Source organism: Petromyzon marinus, assembly GCF_048934315.1.
Source record: "Petromyzon marinus isolate PM22_M1 ecotype Great Lakes invasive population chromosome 70 unlocalized genomic scaffold, UKy_Petmar_22M1.pri1.0 chr70_unloc.1, whole genome shotgun sequence".
In the NCBI taxonomy this organism is placed as follows: domain Eukaryota; kingdom Metazoa; phylum Chordata; class Hyperoartia; order Petromyzontiformes; family Petromyzontidae; genus Petromyzon; species Petromyzon marinus.
This window is the reverse complement of record NW_027422603.1, coordinates 447,485-467,841: the sequence shown is the minus strand read 5'-3', so window position 1 is coordinate 467,841 and position 20,357 is coordinate 447,485. Positions and strand designations below refer to the sequence as shown.

The window sequence follows — 20,357 nt, the reverse complement described above, 5'->3', positions numbered from 1 at the left end:
CGTGCGTGTGTGTGTAAGCGCGTGTGTGTGTAAGCGCGTGTGTGTGTAAGCGTGTGTGTGTGTGTAAGTGTGCGTGTGTGTGTGTAAGCGTGTGTGTGTAAGCGTGTGTGTGTAAGCGTGCGTGTGTGTGTGTAAGTGTGTGTGTGTGTAAGCATGCGTGTGTGTGTGTAAGCGTGTGTGTGTTAGCGTGTGCGTGTGTGTGTAAGCGTGTGTGTGTGTGTAAGCGTGCGTGTGTGTGTAAGCGTGTGTGTAAGCGTGTGTGTAAGCGTGTGTGTGTGTGTGTGTGTAAGCGTGCGTGTGTGTGTAAGCGTGCGTGTGTGTGTAAGCGTGTGTGTGTAAGCGTGTGTGTGTGTAAGCGTGCGTGTGTGTGTGTAAGCGTGTGTGTGTAAGCGTGTGTGTGTGTAAGTGTGTGTGTGTAAGCGTGTGTGTGTAAGCGTGCGTGTGTGTGTAAGCGTGTGTGTAAGTGTGTGTGTGTGTAAGCGTGTGTGTGTGTGTGTAAGCGTGTGTGTGTGTAAGTGTGTGTGTAAGCGTGCGTGTGTGTGTGTAAGCGTGCGTGTGTGTGTGTAAGCGTGCGTGTGTGTGTGTGTAAGCGTGTGTGTGTGTGTAACGTGCGTGTGTAAGCGTGCGTGTGTGTGTGTGTGTAAGCGTGTGTGTGTGTAAGCGTGTGTGTGTAAGCGTGTGTGTGTAAGCGTGCGTGTGTGTGTAAGCGCGTGTGTGTGTAAGCGTGTGTGTGTGTGTAAGTGTGCGTGTGTGTGTGTAAGCGTGTGTGTGTAAGCGTGTGTGTGTAAGCGTGCGTGTGTGTGTGTAAGTGTGTGTGTGTGTGTAAGCGTGCGCGTGTGTGTAAGCGTGTGTAAGCGTGAGTGTGTGTGTGTGTAAGCGTGCGTGTGTGTGTGTGTGTAAGTGTGTGTGTAAGCGTGTGTGTGTGTGTAAGCGTGTGTGTGTGTGTAAGCGTGCGTGTGTGTGTGTGTGTAAGTGTGTGTGTGTGTAAGCATGCGTGTGTGTGTGTAAGCGTGTGTGTAAGCGTGTGTGTGTGTGTGTGTGAAAGCGTGTGTGTGTGTAAGTGTAAGCGTGTGTGTGTGTGTGTAAGCGTGTGTGTGTAAGCGTGTGTGTAAGCGTGTGTGTAAGCATGCGTGTGTGTGTGTGTAAGCGTGCGTGTGTGTGTGTGTAAGCGTGTGTGTGTGTGTAAGCGTGCGTGCGTGTGTGTAAGCGTGTGTGTGTAAGCGTGTGTGTGTGTGTAAGCGTGCGTGCGTGTGTGTAAGCGTGTGTGTGTAAGCGTGTGTGTGTGTAAGTGTGTGTGTGTAAGCGTGTGTGTGTAAGCGTGCGTGTGTGTGTAAGCGTGTGTGTAAGTGTGTGTGTGTGTAAGCGTGTGTGTGTGTGTGTAAGCGTGTGTGTGTGTAAGTGTGTGTGTAAGCGTGCGTGTGTGTGTGTAAGCGTGCGTGTGTGTGTGTAAGCGTGCGTGTGTGTGTGTGTAAGCGTGTGTGTGTGTGTAACGTGCGTGTGTAAGCGTGCGTGTGTGTGTAAGCGTGTGTGTGTGTAAGCGTGTGTGTGTAAGCGTGTGTGTAAGCGTGCGTGTGTGTGTAAGCGCGTGTGTGTGTAAGCGTGTGTGTGTGTGTAAGTGTGCGTGTGTGTGTGTAAGCGTGCGTGTGTGTGTGTAAGTGTGTGTGTGTGTAAGCATGCGTGTGTGTGTGTAAGCGTGTGTGTGTTAGCGTGTGCGTGTGTGTGTAAGCGTGTGTGCGTGTGTGTAAGCGTGCGTGTGTGTGTAAGCGTGTGTGTAAGCGTGTGTGTAAGCGTGTGTGTGTGTGTAAGCGTGCGTGTGTGTGTAAGCGTGCGTGTGTGTGTAAGCGTGTGTGTGTGTAAGCGTGCGTGTGTGTGTGTAAGCGTGTGTGTGTAAGCGTGTGTGTGTGTAAGTGTGTGTGTGTAAGCGTGTGTGTGTAAGCGTGCGTGTGTGTGTAAGCGTGTATTTAAGTGTGTGTGTGTGTAAGCGTGTGTGTGTGTAAGCGTGTGTGTGTGTGTGTGTAAGCGTGCGTGTGTGTGTGTAAGCGTGCGTGTGTGTGTGTAAGCGTGCGTGTGTGTGTGTGTAAGCGTGTGTGTGTGTGTAACGTGCGTGTGTAAGCGTGCGTGTGTGTGTGTGTGTGTAAGCGTGTGTGTGTGTAAGCGTGTGTGTGTAAGCGTGTGTGTGTAAGCGTGCGTGTGTGTGTAAGCGCGTGTGTGTGTAAGCGCGTGTGTGTGTAAGCGTGTGTGTGTGTGTAAGTGTGCGTGTGTGTGTGTAAGCGTGTGTTTGTAAGCGTGTGTGTGTAAGCGTGTGTGTGTAAGCGTGCGTGTGTGTGTGTAAGTGTGTGTGTGTGTAAGCATGCGTGTGTGTGTGTAAGCGTGTGTGTGTTAGCGTGTGCGTGTGTGTGTAAGCGTGTGTGTGTGTGTAAGCGTGCGTGTGTGTGTAAGCGTGTGTGTAAGCGTGTGTGTAAGCGTGTGTGTGTGTGTGTGTGTAAGCGTGCGTGTGTGTGTAAGCGTGCGTGTGTGTGTAAGCGTGTGTGTGTAAGCGTGTGTGTGTGTAAGCGTGCGTGTGTGTGTGTAAGCGTGTGTGTGTAAGCGTGTGTGTGTGTAAGTGTGTGTGTGTAAGCGTGTGTGTGTAAGCGTGCGTGTGTGTGTAAGCGTGTGTGTAAGTGTGTGTGTGTGTAAGCGTGTGTGTGTGTGTGTAAGCGTGTGTGTGTGTAAGTGTGTGTGTAAGCGTGCGTGTGTGTGTGTAAGCGTGCGTGTGTGTGTGTAAGCGTGCGTGTGTGTGTGTGTAAGCGTGTGTGTGTGTGTAACGTGCGTGTGTAAGCGTGCGTGTGTGTGTGTGTGTAAGCGTGTGTGTGTGTAAGCGTGTGTGTGTAAGCGTGTGTGTGTAAGCGTGCGTGTGTGTGTAAGCGCGTGTGTGTGTAAGCGTGTGTGTGTGTGTAAGTGTGCGTGTGTGTGTGTAAGCGTGTGTGTGTAAGCGTGTGTGTGTAAGCGTGCGTGTGTGTGTGTAAGTGTGTGTGTGTGTGTAAGCGTGCGCGTGTGTGTAAGCGTGTGTAAGCGTGAGTGTGTGTGTGTGTAAGCGTGCGTGTGTGTGTGTGTGTAAGTGTGTGTGTAAGCGTGTGTGTGTGTGTAAGCGTGTGTGTGTGTGTAAGCGTGCGTGTGTGTGTGTGTGTAAGTGTGTGTGTGTGTAAGCGTGTGTGTAAGCGTGTGTGTGTGTGTGTGTGAAAGCGTGTGTGTGTGTAAGTGTTAGCGTGTGTGTGTGTGTGTAAGCGTGTGTGTGTAAGCGTGTGTGTAAGCGTGTGTGTAAGCGTGCGTGTGTGTGTGTGTAAGCGTGTGTGTGTGTGTAAGCGTGCGTGCGTGTGTGTAAGCGTGTGTGTGTAAGCGTGTGTGTGTGTGTAAGCGTGCGTGCGTGTGTGTAAGCGTGTGTGTGTAAGCGTGTGTGTGTGTAAGTGTGTGTGTGTAAGCGTGTGTGTGTAAGCGTGCGTGTGTGTGTAAGCGTGTGTGTAAGTGTGTGTGTGTGTAAGCGTGTGTGTGTGTGTGTAAGCGTGTGTGTGTGTAAGTGTGTGTGTAAGCGTGCGTGTGTGTGTGTAAGCGTGCGTGTGTGTGTGTAAGCGTGCGTGTGTGTGTGTGTAAGCGTGTGTGTGTGTGTAACGTGCGTGTGTAAGCGTGCGTGTGTGTGTAAGCGTGTGTGTGTGTAAGCGTGTGTGTGTAAGCGTGTGTGTAAGCGTGCGTGTGTGTGTAAGCGCGTGTGTGTGTAAGCGTGTGTGTGTGTGTAAGTGTGCGTGTGTGTGTGTAAGCGTGTGTGTGTAAGCGTGTGTGTGTAAGCGTGCGTGTGTGTGTGTAAGTGTGTGTGTGTGTGTAAGCGTGCGCGTGTGTGTAAGCGTGTGTAAGCGTGAGTGTGTGTGTGTGTGTAAGCGTGCGTGTGTGTGTGTGTGTAAGTGTGTGTGTAAGCGTGTGTGTGTGTGTAAGCGTGCGTGTGTGTGTGTGTGTAAGTGTGTTTGTGTGTGTAAGCGTGTGTGTGTGTGTGAAAGCGTGTGTGTAAGCGTATGTGTGTGTGTGTGTGAAAGCGTGTGTGTGTGTAAGTGTGCGTGTGTGCGTGTGTGTAAGCGTGTGTGTGTGTGTGAAAGCGTGTGTGTAAGCGTGTGTGTGTGTAAGTGTGTGTGTGTAAGTGTGAAAGCGTGAGTGTGTGTGTGTAAGCGTGCGTGCGTACGTATTGCGGGTCCTTGTTGAGGCAGCTCTGTGTGAAGTCCTTGAACACGCGGCTGTAGCCGCCCTGCAGGCTGGGCGGCTCGCACGTGGGGATCACGAAGAGCACCTTCATGGGGTGCTGGTCGGCGTGCGGGGGCTCCCCCTGTGCCAGCTCCATCGCCGTGATGCCCAGAGACCAGATGTCCGCCTGGGGGACACGGGGCGGGAGGAGACAAGGGGGAGACACGGGGGGAGACACGGGGAGACACGGGGAGACACGGGGGAGACACGGGGGGGGGGGGGACACGGGGAGACAGGAGGAGACACGGAGACAGGGGGAGACACGGAGACAGGGGGAGACACGGAGAGACACGTGGGGGAGACACGGGGAGACAGGGGGGAGACACGTGGGGGACACGTGGAGACACGTGGAGACACGGGGAGACACGTGGGGAGACACGTGGGAGACACGTGGGGGAGACACGGGGAGACAGGGGGGAGACACGTGGGGGACACGTGGAGACACGTGGAGACACGTGGAGACACGTGGGGAGACACGTGGGAGACACGGAGAGACAGGGGGAGACAGGGGGAGACAGGGGGAGACAGGGGGAGACACGGAGGAGACACGGGGAGACACGTGGGGGAGACACGTGGAGACACGGGGAGACACGGAGAGACAGGGGGAGACAGGGGGAGACACGGGGAGACACGGGGAGACACGGGGGAGACAGTGGGGAGACAGGGGGAGACAGGGGGAGACACGGGGAGACACGGGGAGACACGGGGGAGACAGGGGGAGACACGTGGGGGACACGGGGGAGACAGGGGGAGACACGTGGAGACACGGAGAGACAGGGGGAGACACGGGGAGACAGAGGGAGACACGGGGAGACACGGGGAGACAGGGGGAGACACGGGGGAGACACGGGGGAGACACGGGGAGACACGGGGGAGACAGTGGGGAGACACGGGGAGACAGGGGGAGACACGGGGAGACACAGAGAGACACGATGAGACACGGGGGAGACACGGGGAGACAGGGGGAGACACGGGGAGACACGGAGGAGACACGGGGAGACACGTGGGGGAGACACGTGGAGAGACGGGGAGACACGGAGAGACAGGGGGAGACAGGGGGAGACACGGGGGAGACAGGGGGAGACACGTGGGGGACACGGGGGAGACAGGGGGAGACACGTGGGGGACACGGGGGGGACACGGGGGAGACAGGGGGAGACAGGGGGAGACAGGGGGAGACAGGGGGAGACACGGAAAGACAGGGGGAGACACGGGGAGACAGAGGGAGACACGGGGAGACACGGGGAGACAGGGGGAGACACGGGGGAGACACGGGGGAGACACGGGGAGACACGGGGGAGACACGTGGAGACAGTGGGGAGACAGGGGGAGACACGGGGAGACAGGGGGAGACACGGGGAGACACAGAGAGACACGATGAGACACGATGAGACACGGTGGAGACACGGGGAGACAGGGGGAGACACGGGGAGACACGGGGAGACAGGGGGAGACACGGGGAGACAGGGGGAGACACGGGGAGACACGGGGGAGACACGGGGAGACACGGGGAGACAGGGGGAGACAGGGGGAGACAGGGGGAGACAAGGGGAGACACGGGGAGACAGGGGGAGACACGGGGAGACACGGGGAGACAGGGGGAGACACGGGGAGACAGGGGGAGACACGGGGAGACACGGGGGAGACACGGGGAGACAGGGGGAGACACGGGGAGACAGGGGGAGACAGGGGGAGACAGGGGGAGACACGGGGAGACACGGGGGAGACACGGGGAGACACGGGGAGACACGGGGAGACAGGGGGAGACACGGGGAGACACGGGGAGACAGGGGGAGACACGGGGAGACAGGGGGAGACACGGGGAGACACGGGGAGACAGGGGGAGACACGGAGAGACAGGGGGAGACACGGGGAGACAGGGGGAGAGACGGGGAGACACGGGGAGACAGGGGGAGACACGGGGAGACAGGGGGAGACACGGGGAGACACGGGGAGACAGGCGGAGACAGGGGGAGACACGGGGGAGACACGGGGGAGACACGGGGGAGACACGGGGAGACAGGGGGAGACACGTGGAGACAGGGGGAGACAGGGGGAGACAGGGGGAGACAGGGGGAGACACGGGGAGACAGGGGGAGACACACGGGGAGACACACGGGGAGACAGGGGGAGACACGGGGAGACACGGGGAGACAGGGGGAGACACGGGGAGACACGGAGAGACAGGGGGAGACACGGGGAGACACGGGGAGACACGGGGAGACACGGGGAGACAGGGGGAGACACGGAGAGACAGGGGGAGACAGGCGGAGACAGGGGGAGACACGGGGGAGACACGGGGGAGACACGGGGGAGACACGGGGAGACAGGGGGAGACACGTGGAGACAGGGGGAGACAGGGGGAGACAGGGGGAGACAGGGGGAGACACGGGGAGACACGGGGAGACACGGAGAGACAGGGGGAGACACGGGGAGACACGGGGAGACACGGGGAGACACGGAGAGACAGGGGGAGACAGGCGGAGACAGGGGGAGACACGGGGGAGACACGGGGGAGACACGGGGGAGACACGGGGAGACAGGGGGAGACACGTGGAGACAGGGGGAGACAGGGGGAGACAGGGGGAGACAGGGGGAGACACGGGGGAGACACGGGGAGACAGGGGGAGACACGGGGAGACACGGGGGAGACACGGGGGAGACACGGGGGAGACACGGGGGAGACACGGAGAGACAGGGGGGAGACAGGGGGAGACACGGGGAGACACGGGGGAGACACGGGGAGACAGGGGGAGACAGGGGGAGACACGGGGAGACACGGGGAGACAGGGGGAGACAGGGGGAGACAGGCGGAGACAGGGGGAGACACGGGGAGACACGGGGAGACAGGGGGGAGACGTGGAGACAGGGGGAGACACGGGGAGACACGGGGAGACAGGGGGAGACACGGGGAGACACGGGGAGACAGGGGGAGACACGGAGAGACAGGGGGAGACAGGGGGAGACACGGGGAGACACGGGGAGAGACGTGGAGACAGGGGGAGACAGGGGGAGACAGGGGGAGACAGGGGGAGACACGGGGAGACAGGGGGAGACAGGGGGAGACACGTGGAGACACGGGAGACAGGGGGAGACAGGGGGAGACACGGGGAGACAGGGGGAGACAGGGGGAGACACGGGGAGACACGGGGAGACAGGGGGGAGACGTGGAGACAGGGGGAGACACGGGGAGACACGGGGAGACAGGGGGAGACACGGGGAGACACCGGGAGACACGGAGAGACAGGGGGAGACACGGGGAGACACGGGGAGACACGGGGAGACAGGGGGGAGACGTGGAGACAGGGGGAGACAGGGGGAGACATGGGGAGACAGGGGGAGACAGGGGGAGACACGTGGAGACAGGGGGAGACAGGGGGAGACACGGGGAGACAGGGGGAGACAGGGGGAGACACGGGGGGACACGGGGGAGACACGGGGGAGACAGGGGGAGACATGGAGAGACAGGGGGGAGACAGGGGGAGACACGGGGAGACACGGGGGAGACGGGGAGACAGAGGGAGACAGGGGGAGACAGGGGGAGACAGGGGGAGACACGGGGAGACAGGGGGAGACAGGGGGAGACAGGGGGAGACACGGGGGAGACACGGGGGAGACACGGGGAGACACGGGGAGACACGGGGGAGACGTGGAGACAGGGGGAGACACGGGGGAGACACGGGGAGACAGGGGGAGACACGGGGGAGACACGGGGAGACACGAGGGAGACAAGGGGGAGACACGGGGGAGACACGGGGGAGACAGGGGGAGACACGGGGGAGACAGGGGGGAGACGTGGAGACAGGGGGAGACACGGGGGAGACACGGGGAGACACGGGGGAGACACGGGGAGACACGGGGGAGACAAGGGGGAGACACGGGGAGACACGGGGGAGACAGGGGGAGACACGGGGGAGACACGGGGAGACAGGGGGAGACACGTGGGGGACACGGGGGAGACACGGGGAGACACGGGGGAGACAGGGGGAGACACGGGGGAGACACGGGGGAGACACGTGGGGGACACGTGGAGACACGGGGAGACACGGAGAGACAGGGGGAGACACGGGGGAGACACGTGGAGACAGGGGGAGACAGGGGGAGACACGGGAGAGACAAGGGGAGACAGGGGGAGACACGGGGGAGACACGGGGAGACACGGGGAGACACCGGAGAGACAAGGGGAGACAGGGGGAGACACGGGGAGACACGGGGAGACACGGGGGAGACAAGGGGGAGACACGGGGAGACACGGGGGAGACAGGGGGAGACACGGGGGAGACACGGGGGAGACACGGGGAGACACGTGGGGGACACGGGGGAGACACGGGGAGACACGGGGGAGACACGGGGAGACAGGGGGAGACACGGGGGAGACACGTGGGGGACACGTGGAGACACGGAGAGACAGGGGGAGACAGGGGGAGACACGGGGGAGACACGTGGAGACAGGGGGAGACAGGGGGAGACACGGGGGGGACACGGGGGAGACACGGGGAGACACGGAGACAGGGGGAGACACGGGGGAGACACGGGGAGACACGGGGGAGACACGGGGAGACACGTGGAGACAGGGGGAGACACGTGGAGACAGGGGGAGACACGTGGGGGACACGGGGGAGACACGGGGAGACACGGAGACAGGGGGAGACACGGAGAGACACGGGGAGACACGGGGAGACACGGGGGAGACACGGGGGAGACAGGGGGAGACACGGGGGAGACACGGGGGAGACACGGGGGGGACACGGAGACAGGGGGAGACACGGGGGAGACACGGGGAGACACGGGGGAGACACGGGGAGACACGTGGAGACAGGGGGAGACACGTGGAGACAGGGGGAGACACGTGGGGGACACGGGGGAGACACGGGGAGACACGGAGACAGGGGGAGACACGGAGAGACACGGGGAGACACGGGGAGACACGGGAAGACACGGGGGAGACACGGGGGAGACAGGGGGAGACACGGGGGAGACACGGGGAGACACGGGGAGACACGTGGAGACAGGGGGAGACACGTGGGGGACACGGGGGAGACACGGGGAGACACGGAGACACGGAGAGACACGGGGAGACACGGGGGAGACACGGGGAGACACGGGGAGACACGGGGAGACAGGGGGAGACACGAGGGAGACACGGGGAGACACGGGGGAGACACAGGGGGAGACAGGGGGAGACAGGGGGAGACACGGGGGAGACAGGGGGGAGACAGGGGGAGACAAGGGGAGACACGGGGGAGACACGGGGAGACACAGGGGAGACACGGTGAGACACAGGGAGACAGGGGGAGACACGGGGGAGACACGGGGGAGACACGTGGAGACACGAAGAGACAGGGGGAGACAAGGGGAGACACGGAGACAGGGGGAGACACGGGGGAGACAGGGGGAGACACGGGGGAGACACGGGGGAGACAGGGGGAGACACGGAGAGACAGGGGGAGACACGGTGAGACACGGGGAGACACGGGGAGACACGGGGGAGACAGGGTGTGACGCGGGGAGACACAGGGGAGACACGGGGGAGACAAGGGGGAGACACGGGGAGACACGGAGAGACAGGGGGAGACAGGAGGGAGACAGGGCGTGACGCAGGGGAGACACGTGGAGACACGTGGAGACACGGGGGAGACACGGGGAGACACGGGGAGCCAGGGGGGAGACGTGGAGACAGGGGGAGACACGGGGGAGACACGGGGAGACAGGGGGAGACACGGGGGAGACACGGGGAGACACGGGGGAGACAAGGGGGAGACACGGGGGAGACACGGGGGAGACACGGGGGAGACAGGGGGGAGACGTGGGAGACACGGGGAGACACGGGGGAGACACGGGGAGACAGGGGGAGACACGGGGAAGACACGTGGGGGACACGTGGAGACACGGAGAGACAGGGGGAGACAGGGGGAGACACGGGGGAGACACGTGGAGACAGGGGGAGACAGGGGGAGACACGGGGGGGACACGGGGGAGACACGGGGAGACACGGGGAGACACGGGGAGACACGGGAGAGACAAGGGGAGACAGGGGGAGACACGGGGAGACACGGGGGAGACAAGGGGGAGACACGGGGAGACACGGGGGAGACAGGGGGAGACACGGGGGAGACACGGGGGAGACACGGGGAGACACGTGGGGGACACGGGGGAGACACGGGGAGACACGGGGGAGACACGGGGAGACAGGGGGAGACACGGGGGAGACACGTGGGGGACACGTGGAGACACGGAGAGACAGGGGGAGACAGGGGGAGACACGGGGGAGACACGTGGAGACAGGGGGAGACAGGGGGAGACACGGGGGGGACACGGGGGAGACACGGGGAGACACGGAGACAGGGGGAGACACGGGGGAGACACGGGGAGACACGGGGGAGACACGGGGAGACACGTGGAGACAGGGGGAGACAGGGGGAGACACGTGGAGACAGGGGGAGACACGTGGGGGACACGGGGGAGACACGGGGAGACACGGAGACAGGGGGAGACACGGAGAGACACGGGGAGACACGGGGAGACACGGGGGAGACACGGGGGAGACAGGGGGAGACACGGGGGAGACACGGGGGAGACACGGGGGGGACACGGGGGAGACACGGGGAGACACGGAGACAGGGGGAGACACGGGGGAGACACGGGGAGACACGGGGAGACACGTGGAGACAGGGGGAGACACGTGGAGACAGGGGGAGACACGTGGGGGACACGGGGGAGACACGGGGAGACACGGAGACAGGGGGAGACACGGAGAGACACGGGGAGACACGGGGAGACACGGGAAGACACGGGGGAGACACGGGGGAGACAGGGGGAGACACGGGGAGACACGGGGAGACACGTGGAGACACGTGGGGGACACGGGGGAGACACGGGGAGACACGGAGACACGGGGAGACACGGGGAGACACGGGGAGACACGGGGAGACACGGGGAGACACGGGGAGACACGAGGGAGACACGGGGAGACACGGGGGAGACACAGGGGGAGACAGGGGGAGACAGGGGGAGACACGGGGGAGACAGGGGGGAGACAGGGGGAGACAAGGGGAGACACGGGGGAGACACGGGGAGACACAGGGGAGACACGGTGAGACACAGGGAGACAGGGGGAGACACGGGGGAGACACGGGGGAGACACGGGGGAGACACGGGGAGACACGGTGAGACACAGGGGAGACACGGTGAGACACAGGGGAGACAGGGGGAGACACGGGGGAGACACGGGGGAGACACAGGGGAGACACGGTGAAACACGGGGAGACACGGGGGAGACACGTGGAGACACGAAGAGACAGGGGGAGACAAGGGGAGACACGGAGACAGGGGGAGACACGGGGGAGACAGGGGGAGACACGGGGGAGACACGGGGGAGACAGGGGGAGACAGGGGGAGACAGGGGGAGACACGGAGAGACAGGGGGAGACACGGGGAGACACGGTGAGACACGGGGAGACACGGGGAGACACGGGGGAGACAGGGTGTGACGCGGGGAGACACAGGGGAGACACGGGGGAGACAAGGGGGAGACACGGGGAGACACGGAGAGACAGGGGGAGACAGGAGGGAGACAGGGCGTGACGCAGGGGAGACACGTGGAGACACGTGGAGACACGGGGGAGACACGGGGAGACACGGGGAGCCAGGGGGGAGACGTGGAGACAGGGGGAGACACGGGGGAGACACGGGGAGACAGGGGGAGACACGGGGGAGACACGGGGAGACACGGGGGAGACAAGGGGGAGACACGGGGGAGACACGGGGGAGACACGGGGGAGACAGGGGGGAGACGTGGAGACAGGGGGAGACACGGGGGAGACACGGGGAGACAGGGGGAGACACGGGGGAGACACGGGGGAGACACGGGGTAGACAAGGGGGAGACACGGAGAGACACGGGGGAGACACGGGGGAGACACGGGGGAGACACGGGGGAGACAGGGGGAGACACGTGGGGGACACGGGGGAGACACGGGGGAGACACGGGGGAGACACGGGGAGACAGGGGGAGACACGGGGGAGACACGTGGGGGACACGTGGAGACACGTGGAGACACGGAGAGACAGGGGGAGACAGGGGGAGACACGGGGGAGACACGGGGGAGACACGGGGGAGACACGTGGAGACAGGGGGAGACAGGGGGAGACACGGGAGAGACAAGGGGAGACAGGGGGAGACAGGGGGAGACACGGGGAGACACGGGGGAGACAAGGGGGAGACACGGGAGAGACAAGGGGAGACAGGGGGAGACAGGGGGAGACACGGGGAGACACGGGGGAGACAGGGGGAGACACGGGGGAGACACGGGGAGACACGTGGGGGACACGGGGGAGACACGGGGAGACAGGGGGAGACACGGGGGAGACACGTGGGGGACACGTGGAGACACGGAGAGACAGGGGGAGACAGGGGGAGACAGGGGGAGACACGGGGGAGACACGGGGGAGACACGGGGGAGACACGTGGAGACAGGGGGAGACAGGGGGAGACACGGGGGGGACACGGGGGAGACACGGAGACAGGGGGAGACACGGGGAGACACGGGGAGACACGGGGAGACACGTGGAGACAGGGGGAGACACGTGGAGACAGGGGGAGACACGTGGGGGACACGGGGGAGACACGGGGAGACACGGAGACAGGGGGAGACACGGAGAGACACGGGGAGACACGGGGAGACACGGGGGAGACACGGGGGAGACAGGGGGAGACACGGGGGAGACACGGGGAGACACGGGGGGGACACGGGGGAGACACGGGGAGACACGGAGACAGGGGGAGACACGGGGGAGACACGGGGAGACACGGGGGAGACAGGGGGAGACACGTGGAGACAGGGGGAGACACGTGGAGACAGGGGGAGACACGTGGGGGACACGGGGGAGACACGGGGAGACACGGAGACAGGGGGAGACACGGAGAGACACGGGGAGACACGGGGGAAACACGGGGGAGACAGGGGGAGACACGGGGGAGACACGGGGAGACACGGGGGAGACACGGGGAGACACGTGGAGACAGGGGGAGACAGGGGGAGACACGTGGGGGACACGGGGGAGACACGGGGAGACACGGAGACAGGGGGAGACACGGAGAGACACGGGGAGACACGGGGGAGACACGGGGGAGACACGGGGGAGACACGGGGGAGACAGGGGGAAACACGGGGGAGACACGGGGAGACACGGGGGAGACACGGGGAGACACGAGGGAGACACGAGGGAGACACGGGGAGACACGGGGGAGACACAGGGGGAGACAGGGGGAGACAGGGGGAGACACGGGAGAGACAGGGGGGAGACAGGGGGAGACATGGGGGAGACACGGTGAGACACGGGGGAGACACAGGGGAGACGGGGAGACAGGGGGAGACAGGGGGAGACATGGGGGAGACACGGTGAGACACGGGGGAGACACAGGGGAGACGGGGAGACAGGGGGAGACACGGAGAGACAGGGGGAGACACGGGGAGACACGGGGGAGACAGGGTGTGACGCGGGGAGACACAGGGGAGACACGGGGGAGACACGGGGGAGACACGGGGAGACACGGAGAGACAGGGGGAGACAGGAGGGAGACAGGGCGTGACGCAGGGGAGACACGTGGAGACACGTGGAGACACGGGGAGACACGGAGAGACAGGGGGAGACACGGGGGAAACAGGGGGAGACACGGAGAGACACGGGAAGACACGGGGAGACACGGGGAGACACGGGGAGACACAGAGAGACACGGGGAGACACGGGGAGACACAGAGAGACACGAGGAGACACGGGGAGACACAGAGAGACACGGGGAGACACGGGGAGACACGGGAAGACACGGGGAGACACGGGGAGAAACGGGGAGACACGGGGAGACACGGGGAGACACGGTGAGACACGGGAAGACACGGGGAGACACGGTGAGACACGGTGAGACACAGGGAGACACGGGGAGACACGGGGAGACACGGAGAGACACGGGGAGACACGGGGAGACACGGAGACACAGGGAGACACAGGGAGACAGAGAGACATGAGGAGACACAGGCAGACACAGGGAGACACGGGAAGACACGGGGAGACACGGTGAGACACGGTGAGACACGGGGAGACACGGGAAGACACGGTGAGACTCGGGGAGACACGGGGAGACACGGGGAGACACGGGGAGACACGGTGAGACACGGTGAGACACGGGGAGACACGGGGGGAGACACGAGGAGACACGGTGAGACACGGGGAGGAGGCACACGTCGTGCCACACACACGGGGGTGACACACAGAGTGACACACACACACAGTGACACACATAGAGTGACACACACAGTGACACACACACACAGTGACACACACTGTGACACACACAGAGTGACACACACAGAGTGACACACACAATGACACACACACACACAGAGTGACACACACAGAGTGACACACACAGTGACACACACACACACAGTGACACACACAGTGACACACACACACAGTGACACACACACACAGAGTGACACACGCACACACACACAGTGACAAACACACACACAGTGACACACACACACACAGTGACACACACACACAGAGTGACACACAGAGTGACACACACACAGAGTGACACACACACACACAGTGACACATACACACACACAGTGACACATACACACAGAGTGACACACACACAGAGACACACACACACAGACACACACACACACAGTGACACACACACACACAGTGACACACACACACAGTGACACACACACACAGTGACACACACACACACACACAGTGACACACACAGTGACACACACACAGAGACACACACACACAGTGACACACACACACAGTGACACACACACACACAGTGACACACACACACACAGTGACACACACACACAGTGACACACACACAGAGTGACACACACACACACAGAGTGACACACACACACACAGAGTGACACACACACACACAGAGTGACACACACACAGAGTGACACACACACAGTGCCACACACACAGTGACACACACACAGAGTGACACACACACAGAGTGACACACACACACAGTGACACACACACACACACAGTGACACACACACACAGAGTGACACACACACAGTGACACACACACACAGTGACACACACACAGTGACACACACAGAGTGACACACACACACAGTGACACACACACACAGTGACACACACACAGTGACACACACACAGAGTGACACACACACAGAGTGACACACACACACACACAGTGACACACACACAGTGACACACATAGAGTGACACACACAGAGTGACACAAACACACACACAGTGACACACACACACACACACAGAGTGACACACACACAGAGTGACACACACACAGAGTGACACACACACACACACAAAGTGACACACACACACACAGAGTGACACACACACACACAGTGACACACACACACAGAGTGACACACACACACAGAGTGACACACACACACAGAGTGACACACACACAGAGTGACACACACACACAGAGTGACACACACAAAGATCCCCCGTATAGCCTTAACAGACTGTAGGGGCAAGTGCTGTTAGCGAGCACCTATGAAGGCCGGAACGGTACACGAGGGGGTGGGTGGCCAGCACCACGCCCGACCGCCTTTGTCTCCCTAGTGACGATGTTTACACACCACACCAGGTACTCATTTGAGGCTGAGTCGACCTAGGGGAGGCCCGGGACCGGTTCAAATAATCGTCACTGGTGTTGGCCGTGAGCGGGAATCGAACCCGGGTCGCCAGGTTCATAGCGCAGCGCGCTAACCGCTACACTACCGCTCCCCACACACAGAGTGACACACACACACACAGTGACACACACACACAGAGTGACACACACACACACAGACACACACACACACAGTGACACACACACACAGTGACACACACACAGTGACACACACACACACACACAGTGACACACACACAGTGACACACACACACACAGTGACACACACACAGAGTGACACACACACACACAGAGTGACACACACACACACACACAGAGTGACACACACACACACAGAGTGACACACACACAGAGTGACACACACACAGAGTGCCACACACACAGTGACACACACACAGAGTGACACACACACACAGAGTGACACACACACACAGTGACACACACACACACACAGTGACACACACACACAGAGTGACACACACACAGTGACACACACACACAGTGACACACACACAGTGACACACACAGAGTGACACACACACACAGTGACACACACACAGTGACAAACACAGAGTGACACACACACAGAGTGACACACACACAGAGTGACACACACACACACAGTGACACACACACAGTGACACAAACACACACACAGTGACACACACACACACACAGAGTGACACACACACACACACAGAGTGACACACACACAGAGTGACACACACACACACAAAGTGACACACACACACACACAAAGTGACACACACACACACAGAGTGACACACACACACAGAGTGACACACACACACAGAGTGACACACACACACACAGAGTGACACACACACAGAGTGACACACACACAGAGTGACACACACACAGAGTGACACACACACACACAGTGACACACACACACAGAGTGACACACAGAGTGACACACACACAGAGACACACACACACACAGTGACACACACACACAGTGACACACACACAGTGACACACACACACACACACACAGTGACACACACACAGTGACACACACACACACAGTGACACACACACAGAGTGACACACACACACACACAGAGTGACACACACACACACAGAGTGACACATACACACACACAGTGACACACACAGAGTGACACACACAGAGTGACACACATAGAGTGACACACACACAGTGACACACACAGAGTGACACACACACACACAGAGTGACACACACACACACACAGAGTGACACACACACAGAGTGACACACACACACACACAGAGTGACACACACACAGAGTGACACACACACACACACAGTGACACACACACACACACAGTGACACACACACACGCAGGCGAGCGGCAGAGCGGCGAGCACCTTAGCGTCGTAGGCGGCCTGCTTGATGACCTCGGGGGCCATCCAGAATGGCGTGCCCACGAACGTGTGCTTGGCCTGCGTCTCCGTCAGCTGGCCCGCCACGCCAAAGTCGGCCAGCTTCACGTCGCCCTGCTCCGACAGCAGCACGTTGGCAGCTGCGGCAGGGACGCACGGCGGGGAGACACGGGGGGAGACGGTGGGGGAGAATGTGGGTCTCTGTGTGGTGAGTCTGTGGGTCTCTGTGTGAGTCTATGGGTCTCTGTGTGGTGAGTCTGTGGGTCTCTGTGTGGTGAGTCTGTGGGTCTCTGTGTGGTGAGTCTGTGGGTCTCTGTGTGTGAGTGAGTCTATGGGTCTCTGTGTGAGTGAGTCTGTGGGTTTCTGTGTGAGTGAGTCTATGGGTCTCTGTGTGAGTGAGTCTGTGGGTCTCTGTGTGAGTGAGTCTATGGGTCTCTGTGTGAGTGAGTCTATGGGTCTCTATGTGAGTGAGTCTATGGGTCTCTGTGTGAGTGAGTCTATGGGTCTCTGTGTGTGAGTGAGTCTATGGGTCTCTGTGTGAGTGAGTCTATGGGTCTCTGTGTGTGAGTGAGTCTATGGGTCTCTGTGTGAGTGAGTCTGTGGGTCTCTGTGTGTGAGTGAGTCTATGGGTCTCTGTGTGAGTGAGTCTGTGGGTCTCTGTGTGAGTGAGTCTATGGGTCTCTGTGTGAGTGAGTCTGTGGGTCTCTGTGTGAGTGAGTCTATGGGTCTCTGTGTGAGTGAGTCTATGGGTCTCTATGTGAGTGAGTCTATGGGTCTCTGTGTGAGTGAGTCTATGGGTCTCTGTGTGAGTCTGTGGGTCTCTGTGTGAGTGAGTGAGTCTGTGGGTCTCTGTGTGAGTGAGTGAGTCTATGGGTCTCTGTGTGAGTGAGTCTGTGGGTCTCTGTGTGGTGAGTCTGTGAGTCTCTGTGTGGTGAGTCTGTGGGTCTCTGTGTGGTGAGTCTATGGGTCTCTGTGTGGTGAGTCTGTGGGTCTCTGTGTGAGTGAGTGAGTCTGTGGGTCTCTGTGTGAGTGAGTCTGTGGGTCTCTGTGTGGTGAGTCTATGGGTCTCTGTGTGAGTCTATGGGTCTCTGTGTGAGTCTATGGGTCTCTGTGTGAGTCTATGGGTCTCTGTGTGAGTCTGTGGGTCTCTGTGTGGTGAGTCTGTGGGTCTCTGTATGGTGAGTCTGTGGGTCTCTGTGTGAGTGAGTGTATGGGTCTCTGTGTGAGTCTGTAGGTCTCTGTGTGAGTGAGTCTATGGGTTTCTGTGTGAGTGAGTCTATGGGTCTCTGTGTGAGTGAGTCTATAGGTCTCTGTGTGAGTGAGTCTATGGGTCTCTGTGTGAGTGAGACTGTGGGTCTCTGTGTGAGTGAGTCTGTGGGTCTCTGTGTGAGTGAGTCTATGGGTCTCTGTGTGAGTGAGTCTATGGGTCTCTGTGTGAGTGAGTCTATGGGTCTCTGTGCGAGTGAGTCTGTGGGTCTGTGTGTGAGTGGGTCTGTGGGTCTCTGTGTGAGTGAGTCTGTGGGTCTCTGTGTGAGTGAGTCTGTGGGTCTCTGTGTGAGTGAGTCTGTGGGTCTCTGTGTGAGTGAGTCTGTGGGTCTCTGTGTGAGTGAGTCTGTGGGTCTCTGTGTGAGTGAGTATATGGGTCTCTGTGTGAGTCTATGGGTCTCTGTGTGAGTCTATGGGTCTCTGTGTGAGTCTATGGGTCTCTGTGTGAGTCTGTGGGTCTCTGTGTGGTGAGTCTGTGGGTCTCTGTATGGTGAGTCTGTGGGTCTCTGTGTGAGTGAGTGTATGGGTCTCTGTGTGAGTCTGTAGGTCTCTGTGTGAGTGAGTCTATGGGTTTCTGTGTGAGTGAGTCTATGGGTCTCTGTGTGAGTGAGTCTATAGGTCTCTGTGTGAGTGAGTCTATGGGTCTCTGTGTGAGTGAGACTGTGGGTCTCTGTGTGAGTGAGTCTGTGGGTCTCTGTGTGAGTGAGTCTATGGGTCTCTGTGTGAGTGAGTCTATGGGTCTCTGTGTGAGTGAGTCTATGGGTCTCTGTGTGAGTGAGTCTATGGGTCTCTGTGCGAGTGATTCTGTGGGTCTGTGTGTGAGTGGGTCTGTGGGTCTCTGTGTGAGTGAGTCTGTGGGTCTCTGTGTGAGTGAGTCTGTGGGTCTCTGTGTGAGTGAGTCTGTGGGTCTCTGTGTGAGTGAGTCTGTGGGTCTCTGTGTGGTGAGTCTGTGGGTCTCTGTGTGAGTGAGTCTATGGGTCTCTGTGTGAGTCTATGGGTCTCTGTGTGAGTCTATGGGCCTCTGTGTGAGTCTATGGGTCTCTGTGTGAGTCTGTGGGTCTCTGTGTGGTGAGTCTGTGGGTCTCTGTATGGTGAGTCTGTGGGTCTCTGTGTGAGTGAGTGTATGGGTCTCTGTGTGAGTCTGTAGGTCTCTGTGTGAGTGAGTCTATGGGTTTCTGTGTGAGTGAGTCTATGGGTCTCTGTGTGAGTGAGTCTATAGGTCTCTGTGTGAGTGAGTCTATGGGTCTCTGTGTGAGTGAGACTGTGGGTCTCTGTGTGAGTGAGTCTGTGGGTCTCTGTGTGAGTGAGTCTATGGGTCTCTGTGTGAGTGAGTCTATGGGTCTCTGTGCGAGTGAGTCTATGGGTCTCTGTGCGAGTGAGTCTGTGCGTCTCTGTGTGAGTGAGTCTGTGGGTCTCTGTGTGAGTGAGTCTGTGGGTCTCTGTGTGAGTGAGTCTGTGGGTCTCTGTGTGAGTGAGTCTGTGGGTCTCTGTGTGGTGAGTCTGTGGGTCTCTGTGTGAGTGAGTCTATGGGTCTCTGTGTGAGTCTATGGGTCTCTGTGTGAGTCTATGGGTCTCTGTGTGAGTCTATGGGTCTCTGTGTGAGTCTGTGGGTCTCTGTGTGGTGAGTCTGTGGGTCTCTGTATGGTGAGTCTGTGGGTCTCTGTGTGAGTGAGTGTATGGTTCTCTGTGTGAGTCTGTAGGTCTCTGTGTGAGTGAGTCT

The 20,357-nt window shown here is 60.3% G+C and overlaps 1 protein-coding gene across 6 annotated transcripts in view; it reads right to left on the bottom strand.

The window, feature by feature from the left end:
- LOC116957150 (serine/threonine-protein kinase 25-like) overlaps positions 1-20,357 on the bottom strand; it is a 107,841-nt gene that overhangs the window by 27,028 nt on the left and 60,456 nt on the right. For all 6 annotated transcript variants that reach the window (XR_012931582.1, XR_012931580.1, XR_012931581.1 and 3 more), the window contains exons 6-7: positions 17,357-17,511; positions 4,205-4,390 (exon numbers count right to left, since the gene is read on the bottom strand). Coding sequence is in view for 2 of the 6 variants with exons in the window: in XM_032979115.2 (XP_032835006.1) it covers positions 4,205-4,390; positions 17,357-17,511 (341 nt within the window). In the remaining 4 variants the exon portion in view is untranslated. The remainder of the gene's footprint in view (positions 1-4,204; positions 4,391-17,356; positions 17,512-20,357) is intronic.